We start from the raw sequence: 13,326 nt of genomic DNA on the forward strand, positions 1-13,326 counted from the left end.
TAATTGTGCTCATGAGGAATCTGTACCTGGACCAAGAGGCAGTTGTTCTAACAGAACATGGGAACACTGAATGGTTTAAAATTATAAAAGGTGTGAGACAGGGTTGTATTCTTTCACCATACTTATTCAACTGTATGCTAAGCAAATAATCTGAGAAGCTAGGTTCTATGTAGAAAAATGTGGCATCAGGATTGGAGGAAGACTCATTAACAACCTGTGATATGCAGATGATACAACCTTACTTGCTGAAGGTGAAGAGGACTTTAAACATTTACTGATGAAGATCATAGAGCACAGCCTTCGGTGTGGATTACATCTCAATGTAAAGAAAACAAAAATCCTCACCACTGGACCAATAAACAACATTCTTATCAACGGAGAAAAGATTGAATTTATCGAGGACTTCATTCTTCTTGGATCAGCTATCAACACTGATGGAAGCAACAGCCAAGAGATCAGACGACGTATTGCATTAGGCAAATCTGCTGCACAAGACCTTTTTAAAGTGTTGAAGAGCAAAGATGTCAGCTTGCAGACTAAGGTGCACCTGACCCAAGCCATGGTATTTTCAATAACCTCATATGCATGCGAAAGCAGGACAGTGAATAAGGAAGACCGTAGAATAATTGATGCTTTTGAGTTGTGGTGTTGGAGGAGAATATTGAAAGTACCATGGCCTGCCAAAAGAACCGATAGATCCGTTTTGAAAGAAGTGCAGCCAGAGTGCTCCTTGGAGACCAAGATGGCCAAACTTTGTCTCTCATACTTTGGACATACTGTGTGGGAGGGACCAGTCACTGGAGAAGGATATCATGTTTGGTAAGGTGGAGGGGCAGAGAAAAAGAGGAAGACCCTAATGAGATGGATTGGCCAAGTGGCAGCATTGATGGACTCAAGCGTGTCAACAATAGTGGGCTTGCCCCAGGATCAGGCAGTGTTTCGTTCTGCTGTGCATAAGGTTGCTATGGGTCGGTACCGACTCAATGGCACCCAACAACAACAATAACAAGAGCACAGAAATAAACTAAATGGATTTAGTACTAACGTGCCATAGACTGTTAAAATGGAAGAAAAACAAGGAAGTAAAATAATTCTGCAAACGAACTGGGCTTTCCAAATGGAAACCTAGTTATAACCTAAGACAAGGAAGTGCCAAAGAGCATAGAAACATATATCCTGCCTTAATATCCCACTGCATTCATGGCAAATGATCAGTCTCCAAAACTTACAAATATCTTGATAAGCAATAAGATAAGCAATGGGGAAGAGATGATGATATGGAAAAAGATACAATAATAAAAAGAAATTTGTGGTAAAGTAAGATAGAAAGACAAAAGGAGCCCCCTCCCTAAACAATTTTAATTTGTACTTTGCCTACTATGTATTAACACTAATGGTTTGCACTCAACTGCTAACCTACCCAGCAGTACCATGCAAGCAAACTCTATGGAGGTGTTCTACTCTGAAACACATGGAGTCAGTGTGAACTGAAATTGACTAGATGGTAACTAACATAAACAACCACTTTTCACAAAATATATTTCTTATTACACTTCAAAATTAAATATGTAACAGGAGCAAACGTGTCGCTTCCTTAGGAGACAATGGGGCAGTTGGTCGGGTCCTACCAACTCAGGCCCCCTTCCAAGACTGAGACTCGGTGGAAATGCACGCTCGGATTGATGACCACACGCATCACGGATGGGGAGAAGTGTGGTAAAGGCAGCAATGAAGCAGCGCGCTAAGCCTTACAATATTCAGTGGGCTTCTGTGGACCCGGTTGGGGACCTGGTTGGCAAGCAGTGTAAGGAGACCTGAGGACTCCTGGGCCCAGAGTCAGTGGTGTGGCCACAGAGAACTCAAGTGGAGAATGGAGCTGCCAGCTGATGGGAAGAGAGGGCATGTGCACAAGAACACCCACACTTGCAGATGGTACCCATGTGACCGGGACCGGATGACTGGATGATCAGAGCTCAACCAGGAGAAGAAAGAAGAGGGGGAAATAAATTGAGCTGATTTCTATCTGATGAACTTGACTACGAATGCAGTGACTCAAAAGAGGCAACAAATCCTTACAGCAAGAAACATTCCCACCCCCTCCACACACGGAGTAGACAGAGATGGGCAACTTGGACATTAGATACCCAAATGGAGAGGGAGGGACTACAAAGGCAAGAAGTAACTGGCTTTCAAGCTTTCAAGCGGGCACCTAGAGCTAGGGGGCATGGAGGAAGGCAGAATCACCAGTGAGTACTATCCAATCTGTCTAGGTGGAGCTGATGAAGTGAAATACAGATGGATTACTCCCAATACTGTAGTGAATAATGGTTATCAAGACAGATTGTGAGGGTTGGAAATGCAAAGGTAGACGTTTTGTAGCAAGGAAGGGAGTGATTATTTCTCCAGTCTAGGAGTGGAGGTCTCTGGGACCACCAACAGAGAAGAGCCGAGAGCGGGACCCTACCCAGAGAAGCAGAGATGCCTGAGATGGAGACAGAGACAATGACGTGGAGTGATGACGCGGCTGGGGACTTTGGATCCAGAAAGGGAGAGGGACTGTGGGCCGAAGAATTGGGGCGGGGGGAGGGGAGAGGACAGTTTTCTAGGATATACCCTTTGGTTGGAAGATGATCCATGGAGGGGATTGGAACCATGGCACTGAAATGATATATGATAGAATGAATGTAAAACTAAAGTTCTCTCATGTAAACTATCATATAATTCACAATAAAACATTAAAAAAAATTAAATATGTATATTTATAGGTGGCAATGACAGATCTTTTCATTGTTAAGTGCTGTCAAGTCGGTTCCAACTCATAGTGACCCTGTGTAGGGTTTTCCAGGAGCAGCTGGAAGATTGAACCTCCAATCTTGCAGTTCAAACCAATCTTGCAGTCCGGTGCTTATCCTACAGCGCGACACTAGGATTCCTAGTTGGTTCTAATTTTGTTTAGATGAGTCTTAGATATCTTCTATATATTTGCGAACAGAATTTTTTGGCCTTTATAGTACCTGTGCACCTGCCCTGAAATATTTTCAGCTAGACATCTACTAGAAAAGTCTGAACCATGCACTGAATTGACATACTGCCTATAGTGAATTAGTTATTTAATAATTTTGATAAAATGTATTACATTGCATAGATTCCTGGAGCTTTCTCCTGAGGTGCCTGTGGGTGGAATCCAGCTTCTAACCTTTTGGAGAACATATATAAACATGTTAACTATTGTCACCACCAGGGACTCCAACCTCAAGAGGCATTATTATTCTACTGCAATGCCATTGAGTCCGTTCTGACAAATAGTGACCTATACAAAACAGAAAGAAACAATGCCCAAGCCTGTGCCATTCTCACAGTGGTTATTATGTTTACGCCCATTGTAGCTGCCAGTGTATCAGTCCATCTTGTTGAGGGTCTTCCTCATTTTCATTGACCCTCCACTGTACCAAGTATGATATCCTTCTCCAGGCACTGATGCCTCATGGCAACCTGTCTAAAGTAAAAGAAACAAAGTCTCTCCATCTTCCCTTTCTGGCTGTACTTCTTCCAAGACAGATTAGTTTGTTCTTCTGGCAGTCCATGGGATATTCAATATTCTCCACCAACACCATGATTCAAAGGCGTCAATTCTTCTTTGGTCTTCCTTATTCATTCATTTTCCAGCTTCCACATGCATACAAAGTGATTGAAAACAAGGACCATGGCTTGGTTCAGGCACACCTTAGTCCTCAAAGTGACATCTCATTTTTTTTAACACTTCAAATGGTGTTTTGCAGCAGATTTTCCCAATGCAATACAACATCTGAGTCACTGAATGTTGACTACATAGGAGCTGGTTTGGGATCCATGTAAAATGAAATCCTTGGCAACTTTAATTTTTCTCTTCTTATCATGATGTTGCTTATTGGCCCTGTTTTAAGGTTTATGTTTTCTTTATGCTGAAGTGTAATCCATACAGAAAGCTGTATGGACCTTCATCAGTAAGCGCTTCACGTCCTCTTTGCTCTCAGCAAACAAGGTTGTATCATCTGTATGTCATAGGGTTGTTAATGATGCCGCATTACAATCTTGATGCCACTTTCTTCTGCATGTAGTCCAGAGACTTGGATTATTACTCAGCATATGGATTGAAAAGTATGATGAGAGGATACAGCCTTAACATACGCCATTGCTGTTTTAAAACCATTCAGTATCTCCTTGTTTTGTTCAAATGACTATCTTTTGGACTGTGTACAGGTTCCTCATGAGCACAATGAAATGTTTTGGAATATTCATTCTACTTGCAGTGTTGTTATTGTTGTTGTGGTGAAGTGCTGTTGAGTTGGTTCCGACTCATAGTAACCCTGTATAGGGTTTCCAAGGAGTTGCTGGTGAGCTTGGACCACTGACTGTGTGGTTCAAACCGACCTTGCAGTCCAGCACATTAACCCACAGTACCATACCAAATGTCTATTATGACCACACAATTTATAATAGAGATATAGTCAAGAGACACAGAGACTGGATAAGAAATTCACCATTTTAAGGTATAGTCCTGGTGTGGCACTGCAGGATCAGCACTGGACTGCTAACTACAAGGTTGGTGGTTCAAACCCACCAGCCACTCCTTGGAAACCATATGCAGGATCGCTATGAGTCAGAACTGACTTGACGGCACATAACCACATCCCATGCACCATAGGACACCCAGCAAAACCCCTCGCACTAAATCCCAGCAGCAATCCAGAACTTTCCAAACATTCCATAAAAGATGGTACCACCTGGGGGAAGAGTAACACCCCCAAGAGTGAAGCACAAAGCCGACGTGCTCATCAGGCAGTTCCGAGCAAACTGTGGAAGCAGTTCCCAGCAGAGAACCCACGAGGCTGATCTGCGCAGTCACCCCTGCCCATGCTTGGCCTCCGTGACCACACCAAGTTCCTTCTTATCCACTGAAAGGCAGCTTTCTGGCTGGGACCACTTACAGCTGTGGAGTTGGCGAGGTTTCTTTGCTATCTTTTTCCTTTGAGGCATTCCACATTTTTTACTCAAACTGCCACAGACTGAAGGACTCTCCCAGGGTCCCCTGTCAGAGTCTTCCTTTTGGAAAAAAGAAAATCTGGCCTTGCTTGAAGAATTTGTCCCCAGGCACTGGGTAATTCGTGGGCCTTGGCATTCCTCTCTTCTTGGAGCAGTTAGATGGGGAGGCAGGTGACCGGACATGCCCGGGTTTGGCCACCTGAATATGTGGACGTGCCTACATTTCTGCAGCTTCTAGAAACCTGCCTGGTGGGGTGGAGGAGGAAAAGGAAAGAGGAAGAGATAGTCATGTCCAAATAGAATGAGAGAGGGAGAAGGCAAGTCGAATCAAGAGTTAGAGCAAAAGAGTGAGAGAGATTGATTTGAGATCTCATCTATGGGTGTGGCCAGGGGGTTGCTCACTACCCAACTTTCCCCACAGTGTATTCCTAGATCTCCCAGCACCGGCTCTAGTATTCCGAATAGATTCAGACTTGTCCACAATACTTCTGGACTGGTTAATGACATGCTGATTGTCTTTGAGACTCAGAGTAACCTTCAGAGTTGCAAAAGCTGGTGTTGTTCCCAAACTGTTTCTGAAGACCTTCACTCTCTGTTCTGTGCTGTGGCTGTCCAGGACAGCAGAGACCACCTGGGATATGGAAATGACCTGCAACCCTGTTTTGCTCTTGCTCATGAACAGTGGTTGCCAGAGCACCTGAAGCATTCTGGGAATTTGGATTTGTTATTTCTCTCCAATGGCCCTGTAGTGGCAACAAGCAGTAGACAGAGACAGGATTTTGCCAGAAAACCCCAAAAGGATGATGTCTGCTGTTGTCGATTACTGGCGTCTCAACAAAGCTGTGTTTTATTTGTAAGTGTATTTGCATAGCTAGGAAGCATTTGCTGACAAGGAGAGGATGATAAGCCATATCAGTGCCAAGATAGGACTGGGAAAACAGGCTTATTAGGAGATGGTCTGCATCCTGAATGTCTGTGCTCAGCAAATTCACTCACCATGGCATATCTTCTCTTAAAACGTGGACACTGAAGAAAAAAATAAGGCTTCAGATCCCCATCAGCTGGCATAGTGTGTGCACATAGTAGGTTCTCGATAAACTCAGGCTGAATCTGTGCATGCGTTTTTGCCTATTGGGAGGCAAGGCAGAGCATCAGCATCCCAAGGAATGCTTTACACCCACCGTCTACCTGCCAAGTCTTCCACCTGCATTGAGAAGAGCACTGTGAAATGCTGGCCCTCAGAATTTTTTGCAAACGAGTAAGAAGAACAAATGCTGTGAGTGTGCCCCCTTCCTAGGCAGGGACATCCATCTAAGCTATTAGCTTCCTTGATTCTGTGGTTTCCTTGAACTAGAAAGGGATTGTTGGTGAATAAGGCCAGCATCTCAGGTGGTAACAAAAAACGGAGATTGGGAGAAATTGCATCATCTAAGTTGGCCTAGCGCAGCTCAGTGACCTGGGCAGGTTCCCGGATCTCCAGCCAGAATCTCTGGGAAATTGGAGGGTAGAAAGCACGATGGCACGGAGAGAGGTGCATGGCAGGACCAGTGGGCACTTAGTGGAGGCTGTGCTTAGATCCCAGCCCACCAGTACATGGCTGTCTGCTACCTCCAGTCCAACCCCAAGCCACTGGACCACTGTCTGTTTCTCTGATGGACTCATTCTTTCTTTGCCCACAGCCCCCTGTGGAATATAAGTGAAAAAAATCCAGTCATTTCGCTCTTATCTCATTGCCTGCCTGAGCTCTGTTTGCTGTGGATTAAAGCACATCTGGGTACTAAAAGCTACATGATTCTGTCTAATTACACACAAGCTCTTGGCCATTCTGGTTTTGTTGTTGTCATTCGTTTGCTTGTTTTAACCTTAGCCAAGTTTTCATTCTGAGCAGTGACAAGCTGTGGACTGGGAGGACACTGTACGTATTCTCCGCATCCCCCACCTGTAGACCTCCCTGTCCTGGCTCACTTAGCTCATGTTCCTAGACACAGTTGGCCCTGGCAGACTTGGGAGCCTTTACCATGAAAGTGCTGGGGAGGGGGCAGGAAGCGTGGTAGAAATGTGTATAAGATGAGAGGGTTGGTGGGCTATACAGAGGTAAGACCTAAGAACTGGTGTCGATATGCATCATCTTCAGAAACAAACCTGCCGTCTGCCCACTGCAAGACAGTGGGAGTGGGCAGGATGTGACTAATTTCTGGAATGTTCACTCAATTTTAAAAAACAAAGTCCATCCTATGGACTTGAGACAAGATGGGTCCGCCTCTGGCTCTCAACACTTCTCACCTTTCTATTGGCCACCTTCCTCCGGACCTTGGGCTGGATTCATAACTTATTCTAGTATTATTCTAATTGTTGCAGTTGTAAGTGATAGAAAGTCAGCTCACACTGTTTGAAGCAGATGAGGACCCTATGGGTTCAAGTGTTAGGAAGGATACTATGAAAGCTCGAAGGTCCTGTGTCAATGACTAGGAGACTGTCAACAGATGGTTCTCTGAGGCAGCTGCTGTCTCCCTCACTCTTGTTCTTTGTGTCTCATTCTCCCACTCTCACTTGAGCTCATACTTTCCTTCTCTCTCTGTTTTGCTCCCTCTGTCTCTCACCCTCTCTCTCACGCTGTCTTTCTCTTTTGAGTGCTTCCTGAAGATGCACACTCCATGTGCTAGGAAGATGGCAGCTGAGAACTCCATTTAGGTTGCTGAGCCTGCCTCAAACCCTATAGGACAGAGTGGAACTGACCCATAAGATTTCCAAGGCTGTACATTTTTGCTGAAGCAGAATGCCACATCTTTCTTCAGTGGAGGCTGCTAGATTTGAACTACCAACCTTTGGGTTAGCAGCTAGGTGCTTAACCACTATGTCTTAAAAACAAACTCACTGACATAGTGTCCATTCTAACTCACAGTGACCCTGCTCCAAGACTGTAACTCTTTACATGAGCAGAAAGCCTCATCTTTCTTCTGTGGAGTGGCTGGTAGGTTTGAACTGCTGACCTCGTGGTTAGTAATCCAGTGCTTAGCCTACAGCCCCATCCAGGCTCCTCACAACTGTAAAGAATTTCTGTCTCACAACTTCCATATAGACTTCCCGCAAGAGACTGGCTGCCTCAGGACCAATGCTATCTGGTGTCCCATGGCTGCCTCAGCTTCAGCCCTGAGTCAGCCTGTTGCTCAGAGAACCCAAGAAGGGTCAGAGGACAAAGCTCTTCCTGTTAGTGAAAAAGAACAGTGTCTGAGCCTCTAAACCCACCCTGGCTTTATACCCCAAACTGGACCTGAAACTGAAACTGAAGCAAATCAAATCCTACCTGGAAAAAAATGGCCTTTCAGTCCCTCTGAGCTCACTCCTATCCTCTCTGAATCTGCAGTGCTGGCGGGTCTCCTGGGGACCCCCACTACCAAGGCCTGGCTAGAGGTCAGCAGGCCAGGCTTCTTATAAGTGTTGCTATCTACTGTCTGAGTTTCTGAGCTGCTTATGGAGCATGAAGCACTAGGCTTCAGTACAGTGGTTAAGTAAGTGCTAACCGAAAGGTCAGTAGTTTAAGCCCAGCAGCCATTCCATGGGAAAAAGATGAGGCATTCTGCTTCCATCAATACTGACAGCTTTGGAAACACTGGATGGTGGTTCTACTCCGTCTCCAGGGTTCTGTGAGTAGGAATTGGCTCGATAGCAATGTGTTTGGGATTTCAGTTTGTGGCTAGGAGGAAGTAGAGTGCCCAGTGCGCAGGGCTGTAGTCAGTGCTAAACCCAGAGTTCATGGTGGTGTCCCGCCTGACAGAAAAGAGCTGGCCCCTATTACCATTGTGGTCCCTGGAGCCCACAGTCCCCTTTATGGGAATCTTGATGAAAAGTCCTAGAAGTAAACTGACCCACAGGAGGTCACGTTGGTCTCTCTGGACTCTCAGATATGAATGCTCTTCCTTCCTTTCTTTCTTTTTTAAAGTTTTTATTATGAATTGAGTAATAGTTTACATGGGAGAACATCGGTTTTACATGTCCTATCGTATTTCGTTTCATTGTAATGATTACAATCCCCTCAATATGTCATCACTCAACAATATTTGCTTCTATTCCCTCTGTTTTTTGGGGGGGAGGGTATACACAAAAACACTCAGGAATATATAATCATTTAAACAACCCAGAGGCACATTCTGAAAGCCAGCCTTCTGGCCACCAGCACACAGCCTTTCCCTTTCCATGAGTCTAGAGTCCTCAGCTACTCCCTCTCTCCATGTCCCCACCTCTGCCTCCATCTCTGGTGTCGCTGCTTCTCTGGATAGGATCCCATATTCCGCAGGATACAAATATTCTTTGTTGCTCTCAGGTCAGCCCCAATTCTTGGCTACAGAATGAAATGTTACCCAGCTATGCTCCATTGTTGTTGTTGTTGTTGTTGAGTGCCATCGAGTTGGTTCTGACCCATAGCGACCCTGTACGGGGTTTCCGAGGCTGTAAATCTTTACGGGAGCAGAAAGCCTCATCTTTCTCCCACAGAGCAGCTGGTAGTTTCGAACTGCTGACTTTGTGGTTCGCAGCCCGATTCGTAACCACTATGCTACCAGAGCTCCTTCTTAGTCGTTAAATGGTTGAGAGCCTTCCAGCCTAGGAGACTCATCTTTCTTGGCACTCACTATCTCAGACAGTATCTGTTGTGATCCATGGGATTCTTATTGGCCTATTTTCATAGGCCGATTGTCTGACCTCTCATCCTAGTCTGTCTTCACTGGAAGCTCTATTGAAATTAGCCCACCATAAGTAATATGTTGACATAGCTTCTGATACTATAGCAACGTGGTGGTCATCACAGTGGGACATGCTGACAGAGGAGTAGTGCTAGATTCGTATACTTGTTGTTATTGTTGTTGTTGTTGTTAGGTGCCATTGAGTTGGTACCAACTCATAGCAACAACATATACCATATACAACTCATACACAACAGAACAAAACAATGCCCGACCCTGCGCCAACCTCACAACTGTTGCTACACTTGAGCTCATTGCTGCTGCCACTGTGCCAATCCATCTAGCTGGGGGTCTTCCTCTTTTTCTCCGACCCTCCACTTTACCAAATATGATAGCCTTCTCCAGGGACTGATCCCTTCCGATAATATGTCTCAAGTATGAGAGTCAAAGTCTGCCCATCCTGGTTTCCAAAGAGCACTCTGGGTGTACTTCTTCCAACACAGATGGATTTGTCCATGACACTTCCAATGCTCTTCACCATAACTCAAACACATCAGTTCTTCTACGGTCTTCCGTATTCATTATCCAACCTTCAATATGAGGTGACTGAAAATACCATGGCTTGGGTCAGGTGCACCTTAGTCCTCAAATTGACATCTTTGCTCTTCAACACTTTAAAAAGGTCTTGTGCAACAGATTTGTTCAATGCAATACGTCGTTTGATTTCTTGACTGCTGCTTTCATGAGTGTTGATGGTTGACCTGAAGAAAATGAATTATTTGACAACTTTGATCACACTAGGAATTTTAAACAGTTGTGTGGTTTCAAACCAGCCCTGGGTGCTCCTCTTGCTGTGTAGGGAGAAGAGCATTTGATCACATTGATAGTCTCCCAGACCTCACTCTCTAGGTTTTCTCACTCTCCCCCTCTCTCCACCTTCAGGGGTGTACACATTTCTGACCAGCACTCTGAAGTCTCTGGACGAGAAGGACCATATCCACCGCGTGCTGGACAAGATCACAGACACCCTGATCCACCTGATGGCCAAGGCAGGCCTCAGTCTTCAGCAGCAGCACCGACGCCTGGCCCAGCTCCTCCTCCTCCTCTCCCATATCAGGCATATGAGGTGAGGCATCCAGCTTTCCAGCAGGATTGGCCTGAAGAGAGCAGGTCCCCCAAACACATGCCACGGCCCAGCCAGGAAGGGTGGTTGTGAGAGACAGAATGTCTGGATACAGATAATGCACAGGCTCCAGCCCCTGGCACCTAAAAAGCATAAATACCATGGATAACAGAGGCAGGAAGCATGCAATGTGTCTTGGCACCAACAAGTGCCACAGATTCAGTTTGAGGCATGTGTAAAGCCTTGTAGCCTGGAAGAGGGTGAGGTGTGCAGGAGGGTGGGACAATGTTTGGTTGTTCACTTTGTTCCATCCATCCATTGAAGGCATTAGGCACATACTTGGACACTCATGCCTCATACTCCCCCTACTTACACTTGGCAATCCAAAATGAGAACCTTTCTGGTCACATGCTTCAGGTGACCATCAAAACTGACTCTTCCATCCTTCTTCAACCACTCTTGTCACCTCTTCGCCATTACCCAGCCCAAGCCACCATCATTGCCTCCTGGATTCATGCACCAGAAACTCCTAGATCAGGTAAAAGTGGGTTTTCTTCAAGGTAAGGAAATCGGGCTAGGATCAGTTGTTATTCTGGACCATTGTCCCCTGCCCTGTCGGTGATATTCATCAAAAGAAACAACCAGTAAGAGAAGGAACATGCATTCTCTGGGTGCAGCCAGCCACCCTACCCACGTCTGTGTCACAGGGATTGTTCAGGAATCCCTGGATCTGAGATTGCAGTGACTTTCTTCCAATTTTGCAAAGCGGAAGCTATCGTGCCTTCAACCTTGAGCCTTTCTAACCTGTTCTTCCCAAAACCAAATCTGATCATGTCATTCCCTTGCTTCAAACTTTTCAATGACTTCCCATCACTTTTAGATAAAAGTATCAACCCCTTTATTTTGATTGTGTTCCTCCTTAGGATTCAACACCTCCTGAACTGTCAGGGACCTCCTCCTAGTCTAGGGATTGGCCGTATGAGTTGTTCAACAAGTCCTCTGGGAAGGCTCTCCTTCAGGCTGCACATTGGCTGCACAGCTCTGTGTCTCTCAGCTGGGCTGCCTCACATATCTGTGGGTCAACTGATGGAGGGTGAGCACAACTGGGAGACTCTTCTTCAAGTTACTGGCCTGCAGCTTGGCCAGGTGATGTCCTCCATATATCTCCTATTCTGCTTGTATCCAGCAGATTGTTGTTGTTGTTGTTGTTGTTAGGTGCCATCAAGTTGGTACTGACACATAGCACCCTTATGCACAGCAGAACGAAACACTGCCCGATCCTGGGCCAACCTCACTACTGTTGCCACGCTTGAGCCCATAGATGCTGCCACTTGGCCAATCCATCTCATTGGGGGTCTTCCTCTTTTTCTCTGACCCTCCACCTTACCAAACATGATATCCTTCTCCAGCGACTGCTCCCTCCTGACAATATGTCCAAAGTATGAGAAACAAAGTTTGGGCATCCTGGTCTCCAAGGAGCACTCTGGCTGCACTTCTTCCAAAATAGATCTATTGGTTCTTTTAGCAGCCCGTGACACTTTCAATATTTTCTCCAACACCATAACTCAAAAGCATTAATTCTTCTATGGTCTTCCTTATTCACTGTCCAGCTTTCACATGCCTATGAGGTTATTGAAAATACCATGGCTTGGGTCAGGAGCACCTTAGTCCTCAAGCTGGCATCTTTGCTCTTCAACACTTGTTAGGTGGACACAATTCCCTCATATCCATGACAGAGACACAAGAGAGAAATCCCAATTTGAGCAAATGCATGTTAGTCCTGTGGTTAAGTCATATGTGGCATTCCATTGACTAAAAAGTTTTGGTGACGTCCAAAGCCGTGGCAGAAGGGAGTGAATCTTTTTGATCAATAATCTGTCGTACTTTAGATGTCACTCCTTGCAGCAAGCATCTCCTGATCCCCTAAAACCGACTTGGAAGTACCACCCCATTCTTCTTGTTATTGACCTTTTCACCATCTGCCCATCCTTTCACCTGTAAACTCTGAGGCAGAAGCCACGATCTGTCTTATTTAGGCTGCATCACCTAGCACAGAGCTTGGCATGCAGTTACCAAAAAACCACGTCATCAAGTCGATTGCAACTTAGATCGACCCTATAGGACAGAGTTGAGCTGCTCCCTAGGGGTTCTGAGATTGTGAATCTTTACAGGAACACACTGCTTCATCTTTCTCCCATAGAGTGGTTGGTGGGTTTGAACTGCTGATGTTGTGGTTAACAGACCTACTTGTAACCCACTCAGCTACTGAGTCTCCTGGCATCTATTAAGTTCAACAAATATTTTCTTTGGGAGCCAAGGAAGAGCATCAACAAACAAAATAGAGCTTTCTATTGAGGGTGAACGTGGCTCCGCATCATTCTGCATAGTCATGTAGTTTGGTTGGCAGGGGCTTAGTGGACACCACACCCATGAGCAGAACTCAATGTGCAGGGAAGGGATGGGGAGAGTGTGGATCCTTTATTGCAGACTCCAGAAAGCCCG

The 13,326-nt window shown here is 45.6% G+C and overlaps 1 protein-coding gene across 1 annotated transcript in view; it reads left to right on the forward strand.

The window, feature by feature from the left end:
* ESR1 (estrogen receptor 1) overlaps positions 1-13,326 on the forward strand; it is a 427,711-nt gene that overhangs the window by 409,544 nt on the left and 4,841 nt on the right. The window contains exon 7 of the mRNA XM_006874352.1: positions 10,644-10,827. Coding sequence (XP_006874414.1) covers positions 10,644-10,827 — 184 coding nt within the window. The remainder of the gene's footprint in view (positions 1-10,643; positions 10,828-13,326) is intronic.

This window comes from Chrysochloris asiatica, unplaced genomic scaffold, assembly GCF_000296735.1.
Source record: "Chrysochloris asiatica unplaced genomic scaffold, ChrAsi1.0 scaffold00271, whole genome shotgun sequence".
NCBI lineage: Eukaryota > Metazoa > Chordata > Mammalia > Afrosoricida > Chrysochloridae > Chrysochloris > Chrysochloris asiatica.